Raw genomic sequence first — 24,327 nt, 5'->3', positions numbered from 1 at the left:
CTACTACTACTACTACTACCACTGTGTTACAACAACTACTACTACTACTGCTGCTGCTGCTACTACTACTGCTGCTGCTGCTACTACTACTACTACCACCACCACTGACTTACTACTACTACTGCTATCTACTACTACTACTGCTGCTGCTACTACTACTACTACTACTACTACTACCACTGTGTCACAACTATACTACTACTGCTGCTACTACTACTACTACTACTACTACTACTACTACTACTTCTACTACTACTACTACTACTATCACCACTGTCTTACAACAACTACTACTACTACCGCTACTACTTATACTGCTGCTGCTGCTGCTACTACTACTACTACTATACTACTACTACTACTACTACTACTACTACTACTACTACTAACTACTTACTGCTACTACTAACTACTACTACCGGCGTCACTCGGCTTCCCGCCGCCTGGGGCGACTGCTCAGCGTGTCATCTGGCCCCCTCCCCTTTTCTATTTCTTTCGCCATTCCCCACTATTTCTTAACGCGCATTTTGTATAGTGAATGTGAAATAATTTAAAAGGCCAACAGCCTGTTTGACATGCCACTTTTTGCAAGCGTTCTAGAAATTATGCCACTATAGACACTGCAAATTCAAAACCAAAGAGGTGATACATTTGACGGTGTACCTCGCTTTTTTAGAAAGTGGGAGAAGAGCGCGTGTCCAATTTGTATACTCTGTTCCCACCGATGATTTTGTTTATCATATACGAAGCCCAGCGGAGCGTTTTTGAAAACGATTACATAAAGAACAGAAACACTAAGCCAGGCGTGCGCGTCACTTCTTGCGACGCTGCTGGCGTCATTATTCGTCTTGCGTCACAATTAAATTCCTGAAAGCTTACACCACGCACGCTTCGTTGGTCAATGATACTGTTTTGACAGCCTTGTATATATCGCAAATACACTCTCGTATCCTTTCTACGTAGCCTGTGATTCCCGTGATGTCTTGGTGGAGGTGCGGGGTATTAAGAGACGCGCGGCACAACGAAGCTCGGCAGCGGTCGTCGCTTCGGCGTTTCTACAACACCAGGCGAGCGTGAGACCGCATCAGCAACAGCAACATCAACGATCGTCATTTTTCATTCACGAGAACCACGAACGTTCTGTGGTACGCATGATGTCGACGTTGAAGATTGGTCGGGCGTGATATGAACGCGTGAGTCAGCGCCATGATGACGAACGTACTGTTTTATCTGAAAGGCACGGCAAAGGTTCGAGAACCACTAGGCGGAGCTTGGAAGTTGGGACACCTACAAGAAAAAAACTGCGCGACTATTTCGGGAAAGCCATGTGTCGAAAGGTAGCCGCAAAGAAAGAGCTGGCCACCCGCGCTCAGACGTCCACGGAACCGTATACGTCCTATACATCCAGGACGTATGTTGGTGCTCTGTCAGAAAATCGACATTGACATGGTGGAGGCTGACAAGGTTGGACACGTGGTGAAAGGAATCACGGACGACGGTTTAAACCTGTTGATGCGTCCCGAAATTGTACGACCGTCGATAACATCATTCATTCGGGAATGCCGGCGCTTTGCCCGGCTACCAAATACCGCTGCGATGTCCTCGTGCGCAAACGAATTGGCCTCTCGTCTATGCATGGCCGCCGGCTCCGCCAGAGCTTGCACGGATTGTCTGTCGAGAAATCGAAGTGATGCTCTTGCATGCTGCTCTCGAGGACGACCTCAGCGGTTTCTCCGTGTCGTCAGTTCCCCTGGTTCGGCCTATCGTGCAGCAAGCAGGGAACTATAGAATTTGGGTTTCCCTGTCTGCGGCCGTCTTTAAAGGGACACTAAAGTCAAGTACTAAGTTTACGTGGACTGTTTAAATACCATTCCAGAAACCTCGTAACGCTTGTTTAGTGCAAAGAAAAGACTTAGTTTACGAGAAAATTGCATCTGAAGGGTCCGAATACCTTTATGGCAATTAAAATCTACCGCCACGCCAACCAGGAAGTGGTGACGTTGCATACGCCATCACCGCCCTTTGTTGCCGTCGGTGAGTTGCGCAGGCCCGACAGACGGCGGTACGATGCACCGCTGCAGCTGCTTTTGGTCAAGCGGCCTGGACGTACCATTCAGGCATCCCGCGTCATTAAAAATTAAAAAAATAAATTATGGGGTTTTACGTGCCAAAACCACGATCTGATTATGAGGCACGCCGTAGTGGGGGACTCCGGAAATTTGGACCACCTGGGGTTCTTTAACATGCACTTAAATCTAAGTACACGGGTGTTTTCGCATTTCGCCCCCATTGAAATGTAGCCGCCGTGGCCGGGATCCGATCCCGCGACCTTGTGCTCACGGCAGCCCAACACCATAGCCACTGAGCAACCACGGCGGGTACCCAGCGTCATCGCTTCGTTATTCTGTGATCACATGGGAGTGGAATTCTGTGCTACTTGCAGTTTGTGCGAGGTTCGCGAGCCAGCCAAACCAGCGCAGCACTACGCGATAACGGAACTACTGAAACGCGAAAGCGCGGGCGGCGCAGAGTCAGCGAAAACACGACCGCCCGCGTCGTTGTCAACGGTGTAATGTCAATGAGTTCTTTTTTCGAAAATTGAAACAGAACTGGTGAAGTAGCATTTTGTTTTGTATTTTATTACAATACAATGATGTTTTTATAACGAGTGGTTGAGTATTAGCGGCAGAATTTAAATGAGGAGTGCCTTCGTCATCGGCGAAGTACCTGAATGTCCCGGGGGAGTCTCTAATCGTGTCCTGCATTTACCTCAATTTCTCGATTACTAAGGCTCTGTTCGCGATAATATTGACGCCTTAGAGATACACGAGCGCTAATCCATCACTTTAGCTTGACTTAGTATTTGCCTTTAGTTTCCCTTTAATTGTCGGACATCTGACTTTCACCCATGACATCCGCCCTAGTTACAACGGTTGCATACGCACCGTCGTAACCCGGCTCTATGGAGGACTGATGATCAGCCGATTTATTTTAATTGCCGCCGTATCGGTCACATCGCCCACTATATTGTAACAATTTCCGTTCGTCGTCGTCGTTGAGAACGCGGTATGCCACTTCTAGTTACGCCGACACCAGCTACCGCTGCTCCTATAGCCTAATTGAGCCTTACAACTTCGACGCCGCCACGCCGTACAGTCGCCCGCGATCGCCGCGAGGTCGCCAGTGCCGTTGGCCGCCAGTACGTCGCCCGTCATCTCCTTCCCTTCAACGGCGACGCCCGACCTCATCTATCAGCCTTCAGACAGGAAAACTAAGGGATGACGCAGCTCTTAGAGGTGATGCTGCATCGTCGACGTCCACCTCAAATCCTCTCCTCGTACTGCCGACGAGACGATCGACATTTGATCGACGTTGACGATTTAACTGTGTCTGCACTCTTCGACACTGGGGCACACATCTCCGTGATGTGTGCGCACCTTCGAGGCCGCCTCAAGAATTATACTGACTCCTGCCACGCGTGGTTTTATTTGTGTCTCTGACGTAAGTCCAGGCACCTGCTCGACCCGGGAAGCACCAGAACGGCGAACCGTACAGAGATGGCCAAGCTGCGACACAAGTACAAGGACGACCCGGAAGCCTTCGCGGAGGAGATCGTGCAGACGCACCTCGCTCGACCGGAAGGGAAGAGTCACCCCGAGTATCGCGGGGCTCCCAACGAGGAGCTGGACGCGTACTTTTCCGTGCAGGAAATTAGAGCAGTCCTCCAGCTATTGAAGACCAAATCGGCGCCTGGTCCTGACAGGATCACCAACAAAATCCTTAGGAACCTGAACGACGACGCCACCGAGAAGCTCTGCGAGTACATCAACTCGTGCTGGAAGGAGGGCCGAATTCCGCAAGAGTGGAAGTCCGCGGACGTTGTACTCATACCAAAGCCGGGCAAACCGCTAGAGGTCCGAAACATGAGGCCGATCTCCCTCACGTCCTGCGTCGGGAAAGTGATGGAGCATGCCTGCCTCAACAGGGTGACGACGCTCCTTGAGAAGCAGGACGCCTTCGGCACCCACATCATCGGTTTCCCGAAGGGACTTTCCACGCAGGACGCCATGCTGCAGATCAAGGAACAGGTCGTGAACGCTCCGAGCACGCACGTGCGCGCCTTACTCGGGCTAGACCTCAAGAGCGCCTTCGACACGGTGAAGCACCTGGCCATATTGGACAAGATCAGCCGACTCGATCTCGGGGCGAGGTTCCACCGATATGTCAGCAGTTTCCCGAATGGTCGCGAAGCGACGGTCAAGATCGACGGGGCCACGCCGCGAACGGTCCTAATGGACGGTGCGGAAACGCCGCAGGGCTCCGTACTCTCCCCTATGCTTTTCAACCTCGTCATGATCGGCCTGCCGGAGCGTCTCGATGCGATAGAGGGCATCAATCACACGATCTACGCAGATGACGTGACGGTGTGGACCACGGAGAACACGAGCGTCGGCGAAATGGAAGACAGGCTGCAGCGGGCCGTCCGAGAGGTGGAGCGGCACCTTGAAGACACGGGACTCGTCTGCTCACCCGAGAAGTCGGAGATCCTACTCCACAGACCGCGCAAGAAAGGACCCCTCCCGCAGGGCGTGCTCGACGCTCGTCGTTTGGGCGTCCGCGTCACGACGAGGGAGGGGACCCGAATACCAACGGTGTCCAAGTTGCGAGTGCTCGGCCTGTGGCTGGAAGAGAACGGTGCCAACCGCGAGCTGGTTGCCCGACTGCAGAAGAAAGTGGCCGCCGCCACGCACCTCGTGCGGCGGGTCGCGAACAATAGGAAAGGAATGAAGGAACACAACGTGACGAGGATGATACAGGCGTACGCGCTGAGCCACATATCGTACGTCGCCGCGTACGCTGACTGGAACAGGAGCGAAACCGACAAGCTGAACGTGGCGATCCGCAGGGCGTTCAAGACCGCCCTGGGGGTACCCCAGTGCACGCCAACCCTCAGGCTCCTCGAGCTGGGCGTACACAACACGCTCGAGGAGGTCGCCGAGGCGCAGAGAATCGCGCAGCTGGAGAGGCTGTCGGGCACCAGAACGGGAAGACGAATCCTCGACCTGCTCGGGATTCGATATTGTTTCGTCGTTGATCTAGGAATGACACGCACGGGCCAGTTCCGACCAGGGAAAAGACGCCTTGGTTTATTCAGTGCTCGTATTTAAAGTTAATAAGGGAAAGAGTGTTAAGAGTGCAGAAGAGAACAGAAGAGTACAGAGTGTGCGCGGCGATAAGGGCCGGCGTCGAGTGAATCGTGACAGGCTTTGATTACCATATCGATACAGATATCACGAGGCACGGGGACTGAAGGAAACATTTTTACCGGAAGTCAGGGACGCCATACCCACGGAAAACATGCCGAAGAACATGCACACGGCGCATGTTCTTCGGCATGTTTTCCGTCTGTATGGCGTCCCTGACTTCCGGTAAAAGTGTTTCCATGACGTGCAACGATGTAAACGCAGGGCGGTAGCAATCCTCGAGGAACACGGAATACGAGAAGGCAGGACCTCTTCGTCGATACAGCCAGGTACCCGCGGCCCGCCGTTAACGTTGATGGCGACGAGGGACGACGACCACCACCGCTACTACAACATAATGTGCGAGACGAACCGGGGATGCCAACACCACTATCACTACTACTACTACGACAAAAACGGCAGCAGCAAAAGCGGCAACATCAACGACACGGCCGGCCGACGGCGTCGGCGCCCGCCTTCTCCATGGCGGTCGTAGATACGAAGGGAAGGATACGAGTCACGGCATCAGCGAAGCTGCCGTCGGCCGAAGCAGCGGAGGAGATGACCATAGCCCTCGCGGTACTCCACGGAAGTACGGAGGATAGCCTGATCATTAGCGACTCCAAATCAGCTATCCGGAACTACACCGAAGGTTGGGTGTCCGCGGATGTGGCGCGCATGCTCAACGCCAGAGCCGGGGACTTCGTGTCCGGCACGATTACGAACAAGGCCCTCAAATGGTTCCCCGCGCACGTCGGGGAGCTTGGCACGACCAAAAACAACAGCCGCGACAACAACGACAACACAATACCAACGGCCGAAGACACACCGGCATCCCGCCCAACCACAACGAGCGCGCCCATCTCGTCGCGAGGCAGCTTACCCGCCGCGACGCGATCCTCCAGAGGGCAGCCGCCGCCGTTGTTGTGCGGGACCCCAACGGAGGAGTTACCAACACAACCCAAATCGCGGCGCACGGAGCTGGGGGCCACGGGGACGCCAACCGCGATATCGAGGAGTTTCCGGCCTCGTACCGCGAGGTTCTTGGTCACTACAAGAAAGAACGTAAGAAATATCCACAACCCCACGGGCGGCTGGACAGGTCCCAGGCAGTCGACCTGAGGCGGTTGCAGACAGGTACTTTCACCAACCCCTACCTCCTGCACCGCCTGTGGTCCGCGCGGCACCCATCGCCCGGCTGCCCCTGGTGCGAGCACGAACGGGCTGATATGGCCCATATGCTTTGGGAATGTCAACGCCATGAGCAAGAAGCACCAAGAGGAAGGCAGAAGACAACAGCAGGACCCTCTGAAGGCGGGCGCCTCGCTGTGAGATGGCAAGCCGCCCTCCTCAGCGAGGCACCCGAGGACCAGGAGTGGGCCGTCCAGCGGGCCAGGGCTATTGCCGAGGATCTCGGAAGATTTTTCTCCGGCGATGGACCCCTGGCAGCCTAGCCCCGGGCACCAACAGCCATATCCGTTGGACATATAAAGTTTATTCCTATCCTGCACTCTTAAGATTGTCTGAATATAAATGAGGCAGGTTCTACTCCGCCCAGCACCGAAGAATTATTAAAGGATCTTTTTTTTTTGAAGCGTGACACATAACCAGTGCCCCAAATAGTGGCGTCAAATAGGTTTATTGAAACATGACGCATACCCGGTGACACATATACCAAGTGACCCAATTAAGTTGGCGTCAAAGATGTTCGTGGAAAAGCGGCACATATACCCAATGTCACATTCCAGAGCACGTTGAGCTGTGTGCGTTGGTGACTTTTGTGTGTGATTAAATTGTTCGCCAGTGAATGTGATTGATAGCAGAGTCTAAACCACGATGAGAGCACGCCAGGACAACGTGAAGCTGTCTGCGTCCGTTACTATTGTTTTGTGTATGATTAACCCCTTCAGTCGCCAATTAATTCTATTCATGGAAAATTTGGTTGCACCACAGTTTTTGCATCTTAAGAATCACAAAAAGTGCACAGCTGAAGTACGAATTAAAAATTTTCAATTCATCTGTGAGTTTTGTCAAGCTTACAGAATGTGGACTCCTGTGCGGTGAACTCCCAACAAGAACGTCAGATACGAGTGTAGAGGGTGTTAAACAGGCTATAGTGGTCTTAACAGGTGTAAGGCGCTTCTTAGGGATGCTCAACGATGTCGGATACATTATGCCAATTATATTCTCTGCCACGGCGTCCGTTTTCAAGTCTAGCACTATTTCAAATCTAGCACACTTGGAAAGCCACTTGAATATTATGTCCGATGTAAAGCGTTAAAAAAAAGTTCACCAACGATTACGATACTCCAATGCGAAATTTGAGCGCAGCTGCATACGTGTTTTTATTTCGCGATATATTGGCTGGGGCGCATAATGGCACGTTGAAAACAGAACTAAGTGTGGCGCAACTACATCGCCAATCTGGAGATCGCGAGAGCCAGCGCGTGGGTGACGCGTGGGCGCGATTCTCAGCCGCCGCCGCCGACAAATATGCCAGACGACGCGCTCTACTCTGAGGCCATCTCATAGACATCGTCGCCGCACTGCACTTTTCTTCTCACGCTTTCGCCATGCCCTCCGCTTTCCGTCTCATGTTTCCGGTGCACCCTCCTTTCCGCTCTACTCCTCGCGTCTTTCATTCCCCGCTGCGATCCGCGTTCGCTTGCATCTTTCGCTGTGCTCGTTCGCTCGGTTACGCCACTGACGCAGACTCTCGCCACAGGAACGGGCGCCTAATGGCGAATTCTACAGGGAGAACAAGAGCACTCAAAAGCACACTGAGAGTGCTCGTTCCAGAGGCGACGTGTTTCAGTGGTCGAACAGGAGTGGGAGAGCCGTCATCCAGTGGTAAACAAGAGCAGTTTCGCTGCGCCGAGAGCAGCCCGGACTGCTCTCGCCTGAAAAGCGGAGTACGGAGGAAGTCACTTGACTTAAACCGTCATATCCTCCTCATTTCTTTTTATTTTGCTTCAGCCGGCGCGCGCGGCGGCAATGGCGGCAGCCAAGCGTAGTTGGTGTTTTAATTGTCACCGCTGTTTTTGACGTCGGTGATACGAGCGAGCTGCGCAGTGATATAATCTCGACCGGGTGGGTCGAGATTATATCCACCTCTGTTGTTGCAACGGGCTTTAACCGGCTCGTCCTCTGACGTCATGCCAGAGGGCGCGGCGAGCGGCGCTGCAAGCTGCGGTTACTAGGCAACGGCTCAGATCGCGGTGCCGCCGCCGGCCACAGCGACTCCACTGTTGTTGCAATGCGGTTTCACCGGCTCCTCCTCTGGTGTCATGCCAGATAGCGCGGCGAGCGGCGCTGCCAGCTGCGGCGGTTCCTAGGCAACGGCTCAGCTCGCGGTGCGGCCACTGGCCACAGCGAAACGGCGAGAATACGGCCAATGTAGCTCTCGTTACAAAATAAAAGAAGACAAACGTCAAGCGAACCTTTATCTCGGGAGCTCCTATGAGAACAGAGGAATCGTTAATCTCGGTAACCACTGAACGAGTTCTGATGAGGTTTATTGCGTTTAAAAGGCAAAGTTAACATGTGGTGACCTGAACAATTGGAATTTTTATGCCATTTTTTCTACAAAAATTGTTCAAATTGCAAAATTAAGAAAAAAAAAGCTCGTCAAGTTTAGAACTCCGTAACTCAGCAATGAAAAAGGATATAATTCTGTAGACTGCACCTGATAGGACATCTTAAACGGACAAAGTTTACGTATTATACCCCGTTCACAAATATGGAAATAATTTATGAGTAGGACTTTTGCAAAATCCTCGTAAACGCTGTAACAATTTCAAGCAAGTTGTAAATTAGTATATGAAATTTTGTCCACTTTAGTAACAGATGCTGTTTACAGAACTCCTATATCTGTTTTTGATGCAGAGTTACGAATTTGCAAGCTTCGTGCTTCAGTTTCTTCAAACTTACAAATTTTCGGGAATTGTACAAAAAAAAAAGAAAAAAAAAAGCTTGAGCCCTAAATCAGAATTCTGCTTCATAGAGTCACTATAGAATTTACCTTTCTCCCTCAAATGCAACACTATTTCATTCAAATCTGCCCAGCGGCTCTAATAAAGGTATTTCCGCGTTTAGCATGCGGAATTGGCCTAGAGCTATTAAATCTTCCTCCTAAAAGTGATTAGCGTAATAATAATTAGTATAATTGTTTTGTTGAAATACCCACAACTCGACACTCGCTCCAACGTAACAAAAATGCTAGTACAGGCTTTGCGTGATGTTTCCAGTGCTTAAATTATTATTTTGAAGTATCAGACTAAGCGTAGCTTATATTATATATAGACAGACCACATGTTATATATATATATATATATATATATATATATATATATATATATATATATATGCAGACCCCAGGCCTGGGTGTTGAGAATGCTGCAGACGGGCTCATTTCCGTCTCGATCCAGGCTGAGCCACTACGATCCGGGTGTGGATCCCCGCTGCCCCGACTGCGGCGAGGAAAGGTCCACCTTTAACCACATGCTGTGGCAATGTTCAGCATTACACCACTCGCCTTTCAACAGGCAAGAAGACTGGGAAGAAGCCGTCAAGAGCGGCGACCTTCAAGTCCAGCTTCGGGCTGTCCAAAGGGCCTGCGAAAGGGCTGAAGATCACGGTCTTCCACCCCCGGTGCAGGTGCGGCCCGCGACTACGACAAAGTAGTCGCTTAGGACAAAATAAAGTTTCTTGTCTGTCTGTCTGTACACAAAGTCCATCAGTAATTTTTCTGACACGGTGGAGCAAAGGTTTCATTGTGGATAACTGAGCAAACCAATTACTGGTAAGTTAACTACTATATTAATTATAATCTAACTCGAATAACATATTTAATGTTTTTTTTAGAGGGGGAGCGTACGAATGTCGGGAAATGGCCAGAAGTAAAGGTGACACAGCATTGTTCTAATTTTATTTCATGCGGAATATACTGTTTGGGCGTTGTGTGGTTAGCCACCCCATAACGCGGTTAACTCTCCAAAATTCACCGGCTACGCCAGTGATACGAAAACGTGCACACTGACCAGTCTGTGCTCACCTGCGTAGACTCACATCGCGGTCGATGCGTGTCAACTTGGCGTTACATGCACGCTTCGCGCACGTGTGTGGTTCCGCAACCCCGCGGCTTGTCCTACATCACCAGTAAGAAATAATTTTCCACCGAAATCCAGTCGACGAGCTTACCGAGATCGATATCGAGAGAACCTTGTGTTCGAGATTATTCACTGTCACCACATACTCTACGGCGCTCCCAGCAACTGTGTTTGACTCCGGCGAAAGCATTTGCGATCGCCCCAAGATAACGCCGTTTCCTCACTACAGTGTGTGCCGCTTGCTGCCAGGCTATTTGCCTCAAGCACGCGGAGTAAGGTTACCAGCGCAAGATAACTCATTCCAGCGTTCAGTAATATACGTGAGCCTTCCGGCCTACACGATAAAGCCATGCACGCATTTTGCGCTGCAGGATGTTCAGCCAGGGGCGGATGCGCTCGTGTGTGTGTGTCCCGTGTTTAGTTTCATGCTCACACAACGGTTCCCTTCGGCTCTCAGGTAAAAAAAAAAAAAAAAAAAAGAGAGAGAGAGAGAGGGGGGGGGGGGGTGGGGGGACGCACACACACACGCACACACAGCGATTCCTCCAGCTCTGAACTCTTCCACAGCAACAACAGCGGTCTCTCTCAGCAGGAGCTGCCATTTTCTCACGAAGAACTTTTTTTTTTTTTTTGCGATGCAACACAACATTGTACTCATCCGTCACGAACAGTATTGACTGTTGTGGCCTCAAAAATACATGCATAGACGCCACTCGCAGTCAAAAAAGAAAAGTTTTCGCCAGTTCATTTTGGCTCGTCCTATCAGTCATAAGATGAGCGAAACGGCGCGCACTTGGTCCTATCACAGTGATAGAACCAATTTGAGTATATTCTTTTGATACTAAACGTTAGACTGAAGAAACAGTGTAGTAGTGCTGCGTATGCCTGCTATGAACTCACCCAGCAATGACTGATCTTTTTTTTTATTTATTTCCTGCCTCCGCTAACTCCCTAGAACGCTCCTTGCACTTCCAACGAGCATTCTATAGGCTTCGTCATCAAACCTATTGTCCTTTTGGCGCATATCAGTCGGGTACCCGATATAGATTAGACGACAGCAGCTCATGCATAAGTTCATTGAAGCGTCCGAAAGGTTACGCTGCTAGGAACAGGTATGTTCAATTTTTTTTATTAACAAAAATTTGTCACGTTACGCAATTTTCCTTTTTGATTATTGCCTTCTTTATTTGTGTTTGTTGCGTGTTATTTTCATTAGGTCCAATGTGGCCAATCCACCTCGTAAGTATGAGCCATGATTTGAGGCCACAACAACTTACCCATGTATATACGGTAGACATGCATACAGGAGCCCATGGTCCGAGTGGTACTGGCCTCCGCTATGGCCAGCCTGCTCACTTTACCAGCCCCTCCTACGACGTCGTTAAAATTCACGTGTTTAACGCACAGAAACTGCAGCGTGAGGCACTCCGTGGTGGCGGGCTCCGCTTTAATTCTGATCACCTGGTGTTCTTTTACACGATGCACCCAAAGCGCGCTACACGAGCGTTCTTTTGCTTTCCGCTACTATTGAAAGGCAGGCCGGGAATCGAACCCGCGACCTCACGAAGCACAGCACCATATCCACTGAGCCACCGAGGTCTGCGTTACGTCGTTCCAAGCGGACTATCAACCCTATGCAGTCCCTCCGTGACGAGGGATACCCACCCATTCGTACAACATTCTTTAGCTACGATGAAAGAAGAAGAAAAAAATGTCCCGACGATTACGATACTCCCTAATGCGAAATTATAGCGCAGCTGTACAAGTGTTTTCATTTCGCGATACAGTCGTACCCGGATATATCGAACCCACACATATAACGAATTACTGCGTATAACGAACAGCTGTGAAATCCCCTCGGCAAATTTTTGCATAAAATCTTTTATTTTATCGAATGACCTATATATATATATATATATATATATATATATATATATATATATATATATATATATATATATATCGAACTATTTGTGATCCTCTTCAGATTCGATATATCCGGGTTAGACTGTATATCGAGGCAAACAATTTCAGACCGAAATCACCGCACCGACTGTGGCAGTGGGCCAGTGCCGCCAGCGCCTTCGCAAAGCGAGGGACAGTATGGGAACGTTGGCATGATGAGCGGCATCGGAGCCAGCTGTGGAGGACGACGACGAACGCGCGAGCAGTGAAACGAGCGCGTTCGCGCGGTTACGCCGAGGGACGCCGCAGCTTCACAGTACAATGTTCGCGTCTCACGCGGCAGACCCAGGTTTTAAGTCAAATGGTAAAATCTTCAACGCGTGCGGCTAAGAGAGAGTGAGAGCCGTTTGTAAAATAAAGTTTGTCACTTTCTCTCAGCACTATGTTTACGTCCCACCAGCTGCACCAAGTTTTGTGAAAAAGGAATGGTGTCCAAGGAGGCAGAAGACAGTGCCACGTTAATTACTCTTCAACGTTTATTGCGAAATAAGAGAAAGGAAAGCGCCGGTAAAAACTTTTACTCTTTTCACACTCACGTCTTCGTCGTAACAAGTGACAATATAAGGCACACACGGTCGCGAAACTTTCCTCTGCTGAAAGTAGCGCGACGTATAACGCACATACACTTCCTACAACCGCCGGTAGAAGGCGACAAATCCGCGCGGACACTTGTAAAATCTACAGGCAGTGCATGCATGCCTTTCCGGTTAACGCTTGAAGCCATCCCGGAGCCGTCTACTGAGAAATTATAACTTATAAATGTTTGTCATATAATAACATAAAACGCGCCTGAACATCGGCCGTGTACAAAATAAAGAACAATGGTGACTTCGGAGCCGACGCCACATGGCTGTCAGACTCGGAATCATTGCATAGACCATTTTACCACAAGGTATATGGGGTGTCGTCATATTGTTGATACGAAAGCCTTTCTGCCCGCGTTGCCCAACACACAGCACGTTACAGACACTTCGCAAACGGCGAAGCAGTCGTACAGGTATTCGAAGAAGTGTGCGAGGAAAATGACTCCTATACGCCAAGATAACAACGCCCCCACGAACGGAAACTAAAATGGTCTATGCCCGAAGCGTCCGTGCCGCGAACGGCAAGAACGCCTGGTCGAAAGGAGACAAAACAACTCTCTCTAAACTCTGTACATTCAAAACACAAGCACGCACTATATAACATATAGACTCTCTGCACATTTCATTTTCTTTTCCACGCGCTCTTGAGATAATAGCGAAGGAACATAGTGTTAGAAGGCACTTGTCTCGGCTTTCCGATCGCGTTTCGAGAGAGATTTTGAGCTGCGCACACAGCGAGCTGCCGCCAGCGCCGCTCTAGTGGGGGACTAGCGGGACTCGACCAGATCCTCCCTGTGCACGGCGCCACTTCCAGGTCCGTTGTCGGGTTTGAGTTCCTTGCGGACCATGTAGCCCCGGAAAGCGGCCTGAATTTTGGTCGCCGCCGCTTCAGTGTCTGATGGCTCGCTGCCGTTTGTCGCTGCCGCCGCCGCCGCCGACGGATCAGTCTCGCACGAGTTTCCCGTCGTTTGCGAGGTCTCGCCTGCAAGAAAGTGCGGCGCAGAAATTAAAACGTTCGCCCACCAGAACGCATAGAAGGAAAGCCGGTGGATTGGACGAAGCATCGTCTGGCGAGGACAGTTCAATGAGCGATCACTTGCCGAATGCTAGACAGAAGAAAACAAATTAACTATTCGTCCCCTGAATATATAACATAGTGGAGTTCGGGTATACTATGTCTATAAGGTCTATAGAATGTACTCCGTCGTTCTAACACCACACGCGCAGTGTAGAGTGAAGATTAGGGATCACGTAAAAAAAGAAAATGGCAGTTTCGCCCTTCGGGCGAAGCACTCACAGCGATATATCAAAGTTTAGCGTTGTGCCTGGACTATTTTGTTCGGGAATCCTCTTTACCAGAGGATTCCTCTCCTCGGGGAATTAGCTACAGGTATGTTTTCTCCGTCCAAAAAGTTTTCATGGAGTCCAACCAAATGCCCTGATAAATTTGCATATGTTCCATTGTCTGTGTGGGTGCTTAATTTTCAATGAATGATTATTGGTTCTTCATATACTATTGCTTTCATTGTAACATGTAATTTAACTCTTATAGCAGCCTGAAAGTTTACTTGTGGTTCCAACTTGGAATAACCGACCAATTTCTTGGCAAATCCCCCATAGTGGCTATGAGGCACACATTGGATGGGCAGCAGCAGCAGCAATAACAACAACTTCTAGAACGGCGTTCAAAGTATACGCAGGGTGCGATATATTGGCCCGACGCAGCACACAAAGGCAATTCCTGATACGCAGAAGAAACAGCACTCTGGCAGCTATGAGAAAAGTCTCTAGCAAGCGGGAAACTCTTAAGAGTGTTTTATTCCATCTGCTGAGGCAATCTTCTGTGTTCTAAGGTTTAGAGGATCATCGGGCTTCTGCGTCAGAGGTCATTTGTTCGAATATGGCAGCCGGGCAGCTTTATTTGTTAATTCATTTAAATATATCTAAACATATATATCCAGAACATTCCGGCGACGGCGATGCTGACGGCGAAAATTCGCCTGGAGTGTCCATATAATTTCTTTCGCAAAAAAGGGGCATGTTTTTCTGGAGGTTTTACATGCTAAAACCAAGATCTTACTATGAGGCGCGCCGTATTTTGGGGGACTCCGTATTAATTTTGACCACCTGAAGTCCTTTGAAGAGCACCTATAGAGGGCTCATGTTAGCTAATCAGTAACGACAGTCGGTTGCGTGTTACAGCGAAGACGGGACGGCCCGCCCATTGTAGGCTACCAGTCGTTCTGGGAAGCTTCAAATCAGGTGGGCGATCAGAGGCAGACAATGGAGTTGCCCTTCATTCAATTCTCTCCTCTGGTTGGCTAACGCGACCCATAGCTTTTAACTGCGCGGAGTTGGTGAGATTGGCTTGCATGTGACGTCACAAAAGCCATGCTGGTGAATCATTTGCAAAAGCCGGATTGGACGAACGCGCAGTCTTTCGCCGTGCTACACCTTGAGCGACTCTAATCCGTCATCATTGTTCCTCCCTATATCATTCTATGATTACTCGCCGAAATCTGCATAGCATCCTCCTTTATCATACATGGCTACGCGTGAGCTCTTTTTTTCTTTGTTTTCCATCCACTCTGTGCGATGTTTACATTCGTTTCGTATGGTGTTGATATGATGTGTGGTATACTTCCATACTATGTCGATAGTTAAGCAGCAAGACAAAAAAAAAAAAAAAAAGACTGCTGTATACGGACCAGACTCTGGCCCGGTCTTTATAAAGACCGGTTTACTGCGTTATGGCCTGAAGAATATGTGGGAGCGTGGGCTTTAAATACGCCACTGTCGTTCCTGAAACGCCACTCTACTCCTGTTGGTTAGCGGCAACTCCATCTCCCGCTCTGAATTCCGCATCGGCGCCTGTCAGGAAGGCCGGCGACTGTCCTGTACAATGCTAACGCATCAAGATGGTATTTCGTTTTTACGCAACAATACACAGTCCAATCCCAGTTGCTTGTCGGCGCAGTATACTTACTTCAATCATTCTGTGCAACAGCGCGGTATGGATTTAAGATAACTCGAGCGCCTTACCATCTTGTTGCGTTCGGTATTGCAGGTTCTTCCTGGTGAGGTAACCCCGCACGCCAGCCTGAATTTTGACAACTGCCGATTCAATATCTTCCGGTTTAGGGCTCGGACTTAACCTTTCGCCGGGCCTTTCTTGCTGGGGGTCTGCTTGGAGCAGCGGCGCCTGCTCGCGGGGGGCCTCGGAGACACTGCCGCCAGTGGTCGCCTCGCCGGACTGGCCGTGTGACTTGGAGGTGTGCATGATCAGCTGCGGAAACTCTCCGGCATGCTCTTGTAGCGCGTGCATGCCGTGCTTCAAGGATTCGGCAGTGCCTGACGCCTTCACCGTGACCTGTTCTGATAGGTCGTGAGCTTTGCTCTTGGTCGCGTCGTATATCTCCGCCGACTTTGCCACGACGGAACTGGCTGCGGTCGAGACGGCGGAAGTGACGCCACTGAGCAGGTGGTGGGCCTTCTCCTGGCACAACGCGAACTCCTGCTGCGCCTTCTCCTTGAGCTTTTCGAGTCGGTCCTTCTCGCTGTAGGGCAGCGTCGTCCGCCGAGTGCTTCAACGATTCCGAGGCTCCGACGACGGAAGATATGACACGCTCGACGAGAATCTCGGCTTCGGACTTGGCGGAATCGAGCACCTCCTGGGGCACCGCCTTCGGCGGCTCCACAGTCTCCTGCGGCCCGTCCTTGGTAGGCTTGTTGAAGCACAGTTCGGCCGTGCCGTCTTCGACTTCCCCGCCGCTCTTCTTCACGCCGCTCTTAGCGGAGAGTGCGCTTTCGCCAGCGGCCGCCGCGTTGACGTCGACAATGGCGGTGTAGACCATATGTTTCGTGGCTGCGGCGTCGAGAGGGTTCGCTTCGGATTGCCTCGGCTCTTCTGGAAGCTGGGGCTTCGCTTGCTGACTTGCAGATTCGGACTGAGCTTTTCCTGAGGCGACGGCTTCGGACGATTTTTGCTCTGCTGGGCTCGAGGCAGTGGTCGGTTCCTCCTGCTTTCCCTGCTGCAGAAGCGATTCTATTTTCTCCTTGCCTTTGTCGTGCACTTCCTGTGCGGTATCCTTGAGAAGCTCGGGAACGGCCTTCGCGGCGCTGGCAGCGCTCTCGGAGACGCTCTTGGAAGTTTCACGAACAGCACTGGCCGCCTGCTGGGATTTTTCCTTCATGGACTCGGCGCCGGACTTCAGCGCGTCAGTAGCTTCCTGTGCTCTCTCCTTGGCAGATTCAGACGCTTGCTTAACAGCCGGTTCGACCTTTTCTGCCTCAGATCTCAGCGTCTGCTTCGCCTTCTCTGTTGCCGAAGCAACCTTGTCGGTTGCGGAGGCTACGGCCTCCTGAGATGCCTTTTTTACTGCCTCTACGCCTGCAGCTGTCGCAGCTGCGGCATCCTTCCCGGCAGCGGCAGCAGATTCCTTAAGCTCCTCAGCTTTTGACTTCGCCGCGGAGGCAGCCTCTTGAGACTTTTGAGAAATAGCGTCGGCTTCGGTTTTTCCTTTCTGCACGGCTTCCTCGCCTTTCTTTTCCACGGAGTCAGTGGCGCCGGCCGCCGACTTCTGTGCCTGCTGAGCGAGCGACGCTACTTTCTCCTTTCCCACACTCGCCGCCTTCACGGCAGCATCTTTCAGCTCGCCAGCTTTTTGCAGAGCAGCGTCTGCCGCTTGCTTCGCTTGTTTGGCCGCTTCGCTAGCCTGTTCAGTCTTCTGCTTCAACTCCTCCGCGGCTGCCTTCCCGACGGTCAGGAGCTCCTGCGGCTTTAGTTTGCCCGCATCGAGAGCCCCGAGAGCTTTGTCCTTTCCTGCCCCAGCTTCCGCTGCTCCAGCGCCAGGCACCGAGGGAGGCGTTTCAGCAGTGACCTCTTTCTCTCCTGCACTCTTGGGCGGCTCGGATTGTCGCTGCACAGTCTCCAGTGCGGGCTTGCCAAGCTCCGGAAGGAAGGCGCCGCTTTCTTTCTTTCCTCCATCGGCGGGCTTGGAAGTGGCGTCTTCCTTGGCCTTCTGCTTGTCCTCTTCCGACTTCGAGAGCCCGAGCTTCGTGAGGAAGCTACCCCCCTTAGCTTCTGGTGTCTTGGCTTCCGACGTCTTGGTCGGTTCCGCCTGCTCAGGGGAGCCAGCCGTCGTTTTAGTCGGACTCGATGGCGGTTTGCTCTGTTCGGTCTTGGCGGGATTTTCGAAGAACGCCTCCTTGGCGGCTCCCACGTTCTTTTTCACGGATTCCAGCACACCCAGAACGTCCTCCTTGGCGGTGTCAAGGACTGTCGGTTTCTTTGAGGACTGCTGGTCTGCAGGCTTGGCTGCGTCGCTAGCCGGAGCCGAAGGCTGGACCGGAGCCTTCGTCGGGGAACCAGGCTGCTGTGCCTTGGCTTCTTCGGCAGTGTCCTTCCCGTGAGCAGCTGCTTCATGCTTTCCCTGCTGCTTGGCTGTCGAAGCACCTTCGGTAGCAGCCTGCGAGAACGAAGACGACCAGACTGGTTAGACGACTGGTTTTTCCGCGGAAGGATATGGTATCTGTATTAGCCATAAAGAGCAATATCCCGGTAATCATATTAGTTACAGATGATGGTCTTACCAACACCAAAGTAAATAACTGTAAGCGCAATTGTTGTCGCTCTGCCGGACCCATCCACCGGTTACCTATTTGACTTAGGTAATACGAAGATTCAATTTTTTACATAATTTCATTAGAATTGTCTTTCCAATTTTTATCCAATCTTTTTTTGACCTGCGATATCACTATATTGAAATTAAAAGTAATACTTTTGAGCTCTATGGGGTGTGCAAATGCTCGAAATTTTAAATACCAATCAAAGAGCAAGGGCTATTCGACTAGTATTCGGTTCGAGAATGCACTAGTAGAAATTGTTGAATATTCGCTTTAGCTCGAATATAAGGATAACAACGCTCATCGGAGTCTCGAGCGGAAGAAGTCGATGCCGGTGAGGACTTTTCCGAATTATTTATGCTCCAGGAGAGCCGATAGCAGAAAGCTGTTGTTTCTCATTTATAAGCTCCTAAGTTTACCGCCAACTTGCGCCGGCAAATTAGGAAACATTTAGGCGCAAGTTCGAATCAGCTAGTGCAAGACAGGGGTGATTGGAGATCGCAGGGAGAGGCTTTCGTCCTGCAGTGGAAATAAAAATAGGCGGATGATGATGATGGCTATGATGATTATGATGATGTTTGCCGTACGTCCCTGTTGTGTACGGCCTTACATGCAGGTATCATGTAACGTAAAGAAGTATCGTTTTTTTTTTTTTAAGCAAGTTCGAACACTCCTAAGTTAGACTTATTATTATAGTGGCAGTATAGCCTCAGACGCTTCCCGCAGTGGCAGCAGCGGCAGATGCTGGAATACTCCAAGCCGAGGCAGGGAAGCACAAAGGTCACGTTATGTCGATGCAGGCGTACTGAAGGCTTGAGAGCTCCTGACTGTAGAGCACCGCGCCGGACATAAAGCACTCCCTTTCTGGGCCTCACTGTAAGGTTTTCGGGGGAGACCTCGGCTGTACTATAGGCCTACGCAACTTAGCTATGTACGAGGAGAAAGCGCGCAAATTTAAGGTCGCGACACTAGAGCTTCGCGGGCCGTGTATTTGTTAATCGTCGGTCTCGGGCGATTGACTACCTTGACACTGACGCTAAACACTCAGTGCTTGCACATCCGCAGCTTCGTAAATTCGATGACTCATTGTGGTTTGTGACGCTACCTCTTCATGCACCATAAAATTCAAAAATAAATTAGAAATTAAGCTGGGGTTTTACGTGCCAAAACTACGATTTTATTATGAGGGCCGCCGTAGTGAAGGATGCCGGATTAATTTTTACCACCTGGGGTTATTCTTTAACGTGCACCCAATCCACGGTACACGAGCGTTTTTGCATTCCAATGGTTAAGTGAGCTAGTTGGTACATTCTTTGAGGTTTGTAGCCGCAGAAAATTGTGGAACAGAGACACAAAAAGGAATGAACAGACGTGGACGTAGCTGCCCGTCGAACCGACGTGCACGTCTCTTCGTTCCTTTTTAACAGCGAAGTTGTTTAATATGGAGGTAGTCCGGTGGTGTATGCAGAAAATCCTCCACCTGGCGATGACGTCACGGGCGTCGCCTAGCAACGGAGCGCCACCTCCTCACATACTACTACTTCGCCGAGCTGGGGGAGAAAGAGCTGAGAGAGAGTGAAAGCAGAGTATAAAAATAGCATCGCGCAGCATAGCGGATGCGAGGTGGAGACGAGGAGTGTGACAGGTGGTAGTGGGACCACGGTGTAAGAATAAGGAGAGGTGCTGACACTCTCCCCCCAACGCGCGCGAAAGCGCCGCTCGCTCGCGTCCAGATTATTGTAATAGACCGATCCCACCGACCGATCTGCGCATGCGCCGGTTTTCCGGAAGTAGCACTGCCACCATCTTGGTTGTAGTCAACTGGTCAACCACACAACCGCAGTACAGCCACTGTAACCGCAGTCCGCGCTCGTTGAGTACTGCGCACGAGTTTCCCAGACATCTCTACGACTCCACCACCGAGAAACATTCGTCATGTATTTTAAGAAATTACATCAGCTGTTCATTGCAGCATGTGAGGGGAATGTTGAAAAGAGCCTGCGGCTCCTTCATTTCGGTTGTTACACGCTGATAACGCGTTGGGTATCATATTTGTTCGAGCTTTGTATGTAGTACATGTTGATGTACGCGGTCGTTCTGTGTTACCATTTTTGCACACGTGCATCTCGGTGACTGCACCGTTATGTTTGCTTAGCGACGGACATAATAGGATTTGTATACCTGTTGGAGACAGGTTTGAAGTGCGGCGCTGAAACTTTCGTGCCCTAATGATGCTTACCTACAGGGGTTTCGCGCACGACTTGCGGACTTCGGTAACAGCGATATCTAGAAGTTCTTGGGTAAGCTACGCGGCGTTTTTAACATAAAAAACACCAATAGCCAATCATCGCCAAGTCATCGATAATCAAGCAATAGCTAATCGATAATCGATCAATAATAATAAATTACGGAAAATTCTGGGGATGACTGTGTAGTGCTTAGCCTTACCCAAATATGTAGCCAATACCTTTGGATAGCCAATCGATAGGCAATCAATAGCTAATCGATAATCAATCAATAATCAATAAATTCCGGAAAATGCTGGGCATGACTTGGTAGTGCTTAGCCCAAATACGTGGCCAATACCTTGCGACAGCCAATGAATAGCTAATCAATAATCGATCAATAATTAATAAATTTTGGGAAATGCTGGGGATGACTTGGTAGTGCTTAGCCTAGCCCAAATACGTGGTCAATAGCTTGGGATAGGTAATCGATAGCCAATAGCTAATAGATAATTGATAAATCTATAAATTCCGGAAAATCTAAGTACACGGGTGTTTTCGCATTTTGCCCCCATCGAAATGCGGCCGCTATTCGTCCCCGTATTTCTTCTCGCGCTGTGTAGTACCAGTACCACCTATTAATCCGTTGGATCCACGTCTCTCGAAGCTTTCGCTCTTTAGAAAACACATAGAACCCGAAGCCTTTGTCCCTTGTGTGGTTGTTCTAGCACCCAAGAACGCAGCAGGTCAATCCTCCCATCGCACGATGGCTCTACACGAACCATTAAAATTGCCAAAAAGCGTTCGGAAACAGGACGCACAGGCACTCCGGGCGGCTCGAGCGGCTGGATGACTACAAGTACCAGCATGCACCGCGGCAGCGGTGGCGTCGTGAAACTGGCCGGTGGGATCGGTCTAATGGTAGATCCAGATCAAGTATTTCTGCTCTGTGTGGAGCAAGTCTATTCCAATGGCAGAATGGGAGCGTGAGTTGTGTGTTCCAATGGCAGATTGGGACCAGCCGCCGATTCCGGATCGCTCTGTGGAGCAAAAATATCTGCTCCGCCGAAATCGGCAGATTTCACCGGAAGTCCGCGTGACGTATTTCCTTCACCCGCCTCTGCTTCCTGTCATGGTCGCCTGTTTCCGGTCGCGGGAAGTAGAGATGGAAAACATGGACCGCATGGATGCTGCGACGCGCCGTGCGCTTTTGTTCATGCTACTAGATAGGTGGCGCGATGACAGCTCCGACTCGGACACAAGTTCCAAGTCCAGTGATGATTCTACCGACACCGACAGTGAATGTGACGCTGCTGTGTGTCAACGGGCGTTTGATGTGATGTTTCGCCTGCCTGCAAAGAGGCCTAAAGTGATTGGGTTCGTCGAGGATGTCGTTCGGCGATACTCGGACGACGAGGTACCGTACAGCCCAAGGTGGTACAAGCGCGCCAGCACGTGCAATGCTCGCGCGAAATACCAGAAGGAAAACAAACCCAGAGAATGCTGGGACGATGCACATGAATGGATGAATGCTATAAGCATCTCCTTTGAAGCGGTGTGGTGGGCTGCGCCACCAAGTTGTTGTTCTCCTCTCTATTTTACCTCTAGTTCAGCGCCCTCTCAATTCATTTCCGTGTACTAAGTGCCTCCGCGGGAGCGCATGCATTCCATTCGCAGATTTGGTGCGAGCTGGTGGGAGCGCTCCGAGTCGGAGCGACGCGCTCCGTTCGTGATCTGGCCGAGCGCTCGCGATCTGCCATTTGAATTCTATGTTCGGCTTGGTTGCAGCTGGTTCGGCGCTGTCGTAGAGGGCGCTGCGGTATGCGGTCCCAGCCTCGGCGGGAAGGCGCGTGCTGCCGCTGCTTCGTCTTCCTGCTTGCATGTGCGTTTGCGCTGTTTTGAAGGCACGATTTTTGTTCGCGTTCGTTTCATGAGCTTGTGCTTGGGTATTGTCGCCACGGGCCCTCCACGAAGGTGGCAGCGGCCTTCTGAGGGGCGTTTGAAATGGCTAGAAAGTGCTTCGTTCCGAACTACAATTCCGGATACCTGACTTGTGCGGAGCGTGTGCCTTTATTCAAAGCGCCGTCCGACAGCGGTCGTCTAGACCAGTGGCGCCGTGAAAATCTTAGGGCAGACCGAACTCTAACGCCTACCGACCATGTCTGCACCAGCCATTTTTCAGAGGATACGATATCGATGGCATATTACGCGGAGCGCTCGATAAAAGGATTGCCACCTTATTTCCAAACTGTCCAAAGAACCTCACACCGTCAAATAAACTTCGAAAGCCGCTGCGGAAGAGAGAACCTCCTGTGTGCCACAGTAGTTTGTGCAAATTTTGCTGCATGTACAAGATATATACTGGGTGGTTTACTATCATGCACCAAGATTTGAAGATATGTAAATGTCACGTAGCTGGACAGAACCAAGGTAATGTTGTCTGCCGTCGCTTGGAGATACTCAGATTATTTTTTATTCCGCTTAATTACATAATTATTTTCATAATTGAATAATCAACTTTTTAAATGCTATAATTGGATAAAAGGTGTGAACGAGAGAATTGTACAGCAGCATGGAAAACTCCCGATACAGCTTTCTATTGCTCAATACGCGCTACGTAGAAGTGTTTTTCCGAGCGTGAACGAAACCCGCGAATACAGCAATATTGCTGCGCGACTGGCCGCTCGAGGCACTTTGCGTGTACTCGTGAGCTTCTTTCATGCTCGGAAAAACACTTCTACGTAGCGCGTATTGAGCAATAGAAAGCTGTATCGGGAGTCTCTCATGTTTTTCTACAATTTTCTCATTGACACTTTTAATCTAGCTGTAATAATTGAGAAGTTGATCAATAAATAAAACTAATTATCTAATTAGGCGGAATGTAAAAAATAACTGAGTATCTCCAAGGGACGGCAACAACGTTACTATGGTTCTGTCCAGCTACGTGACATTTGCATATTTTGAAATATTTGCGCACCCTGTAAAATACTGCTGTTTTCTGAATATCAAAAACCAGTCAAAAGACGAAGGACATGATTTGTAAAAAAGTTTACATCGGTCAAACAGGCCGGTGTATTAATGGAGGCTGCGAGAACACTACAATTCTTGGAATACCTCTGATGGAGCTAATCTGCCTCGCCATTGTCGGGAATGCGGCTGCGTCGCGCTTTTTTCCAATGTTAAAATCCTTGGTAGGGGCAAGGGCAAGACGGAGCGTGAAATTCTCGAAGCTTACCATATCAATTTGCAAGGGGATAATTGCATCAGTTCTACCTCTCTCTCACTGATGCAGAAGGAACTTAGTTTCCTATCGCACTGGAGTTAGCTACGTGGCGTTTTGCAATCACCTTTGTTTGTGTGTGGGTGTCGGCTTTTCAGCTGCGCATGCTCGCCGGGTTTTCCTGAGAAACGGGGTCTCTCAATAAAGCACAGTTGTTAGTCCAATCGTCATGTGTGCCACGTCTCTTCTCTGTCCTTCGTCTTTTGACTGGTTTTTGATATTCAGTATGTACCAACTGACCCAGACTGCTACTCTACTGCTGTTTTCTGTGGAGATGTGTGCCTGATTTTCAAATTT

The 24,327-nt window shown here is 50.2% G+C and overlaps 1 protein-coding gene across 1 annotated transcript in view; it reads right to left on the bottom strand.

Annotated features, from left to right (window-relative positions):
• Positions 1–13,507: 13,507 nt before the first annotated feature.
• LOC119455743 (neurofilament heavy polypeptide-like) overlaps positions 13,508–24,327 on the bottom strand; it is a 30,233-nt gene continuing 19,413 nt past the window's right edge. The window contains 3 exon segments of the mRNA XM_049669233.1: positions 13,508–13,882; positions 15,943–16,462; positions 16,464–18,368. Coding sequence (XP_049525190.1) covers positions 13,668–13,882; positions 15,943–16,462; positions 16,464–18,368 — 2,640 coding nt within the window. The 3' untranslated portion in view covers positions 13,508–13,667.

Source organism: Dermacentor silvarum, chromosome 6 (genome assembly GCF_013339745.2).
Source record: "Dermacentor silvarum isolate Dsil-2018 chromosome 6, BIME_Dsil_1.4, whole genome shotgun sequence".
Lineage (NCBI taxonomy): Eukaryota > Metazoa > Arthropoda > Arachnida > Ixodida > Ixodidae > Dermacentor > Dermacentor silvarum.
The sequence above is the reverse complement of the archived record's forward strand: the minus strand, read 5'-3'. Positions and strand labels throughout refer to the sequence as shown.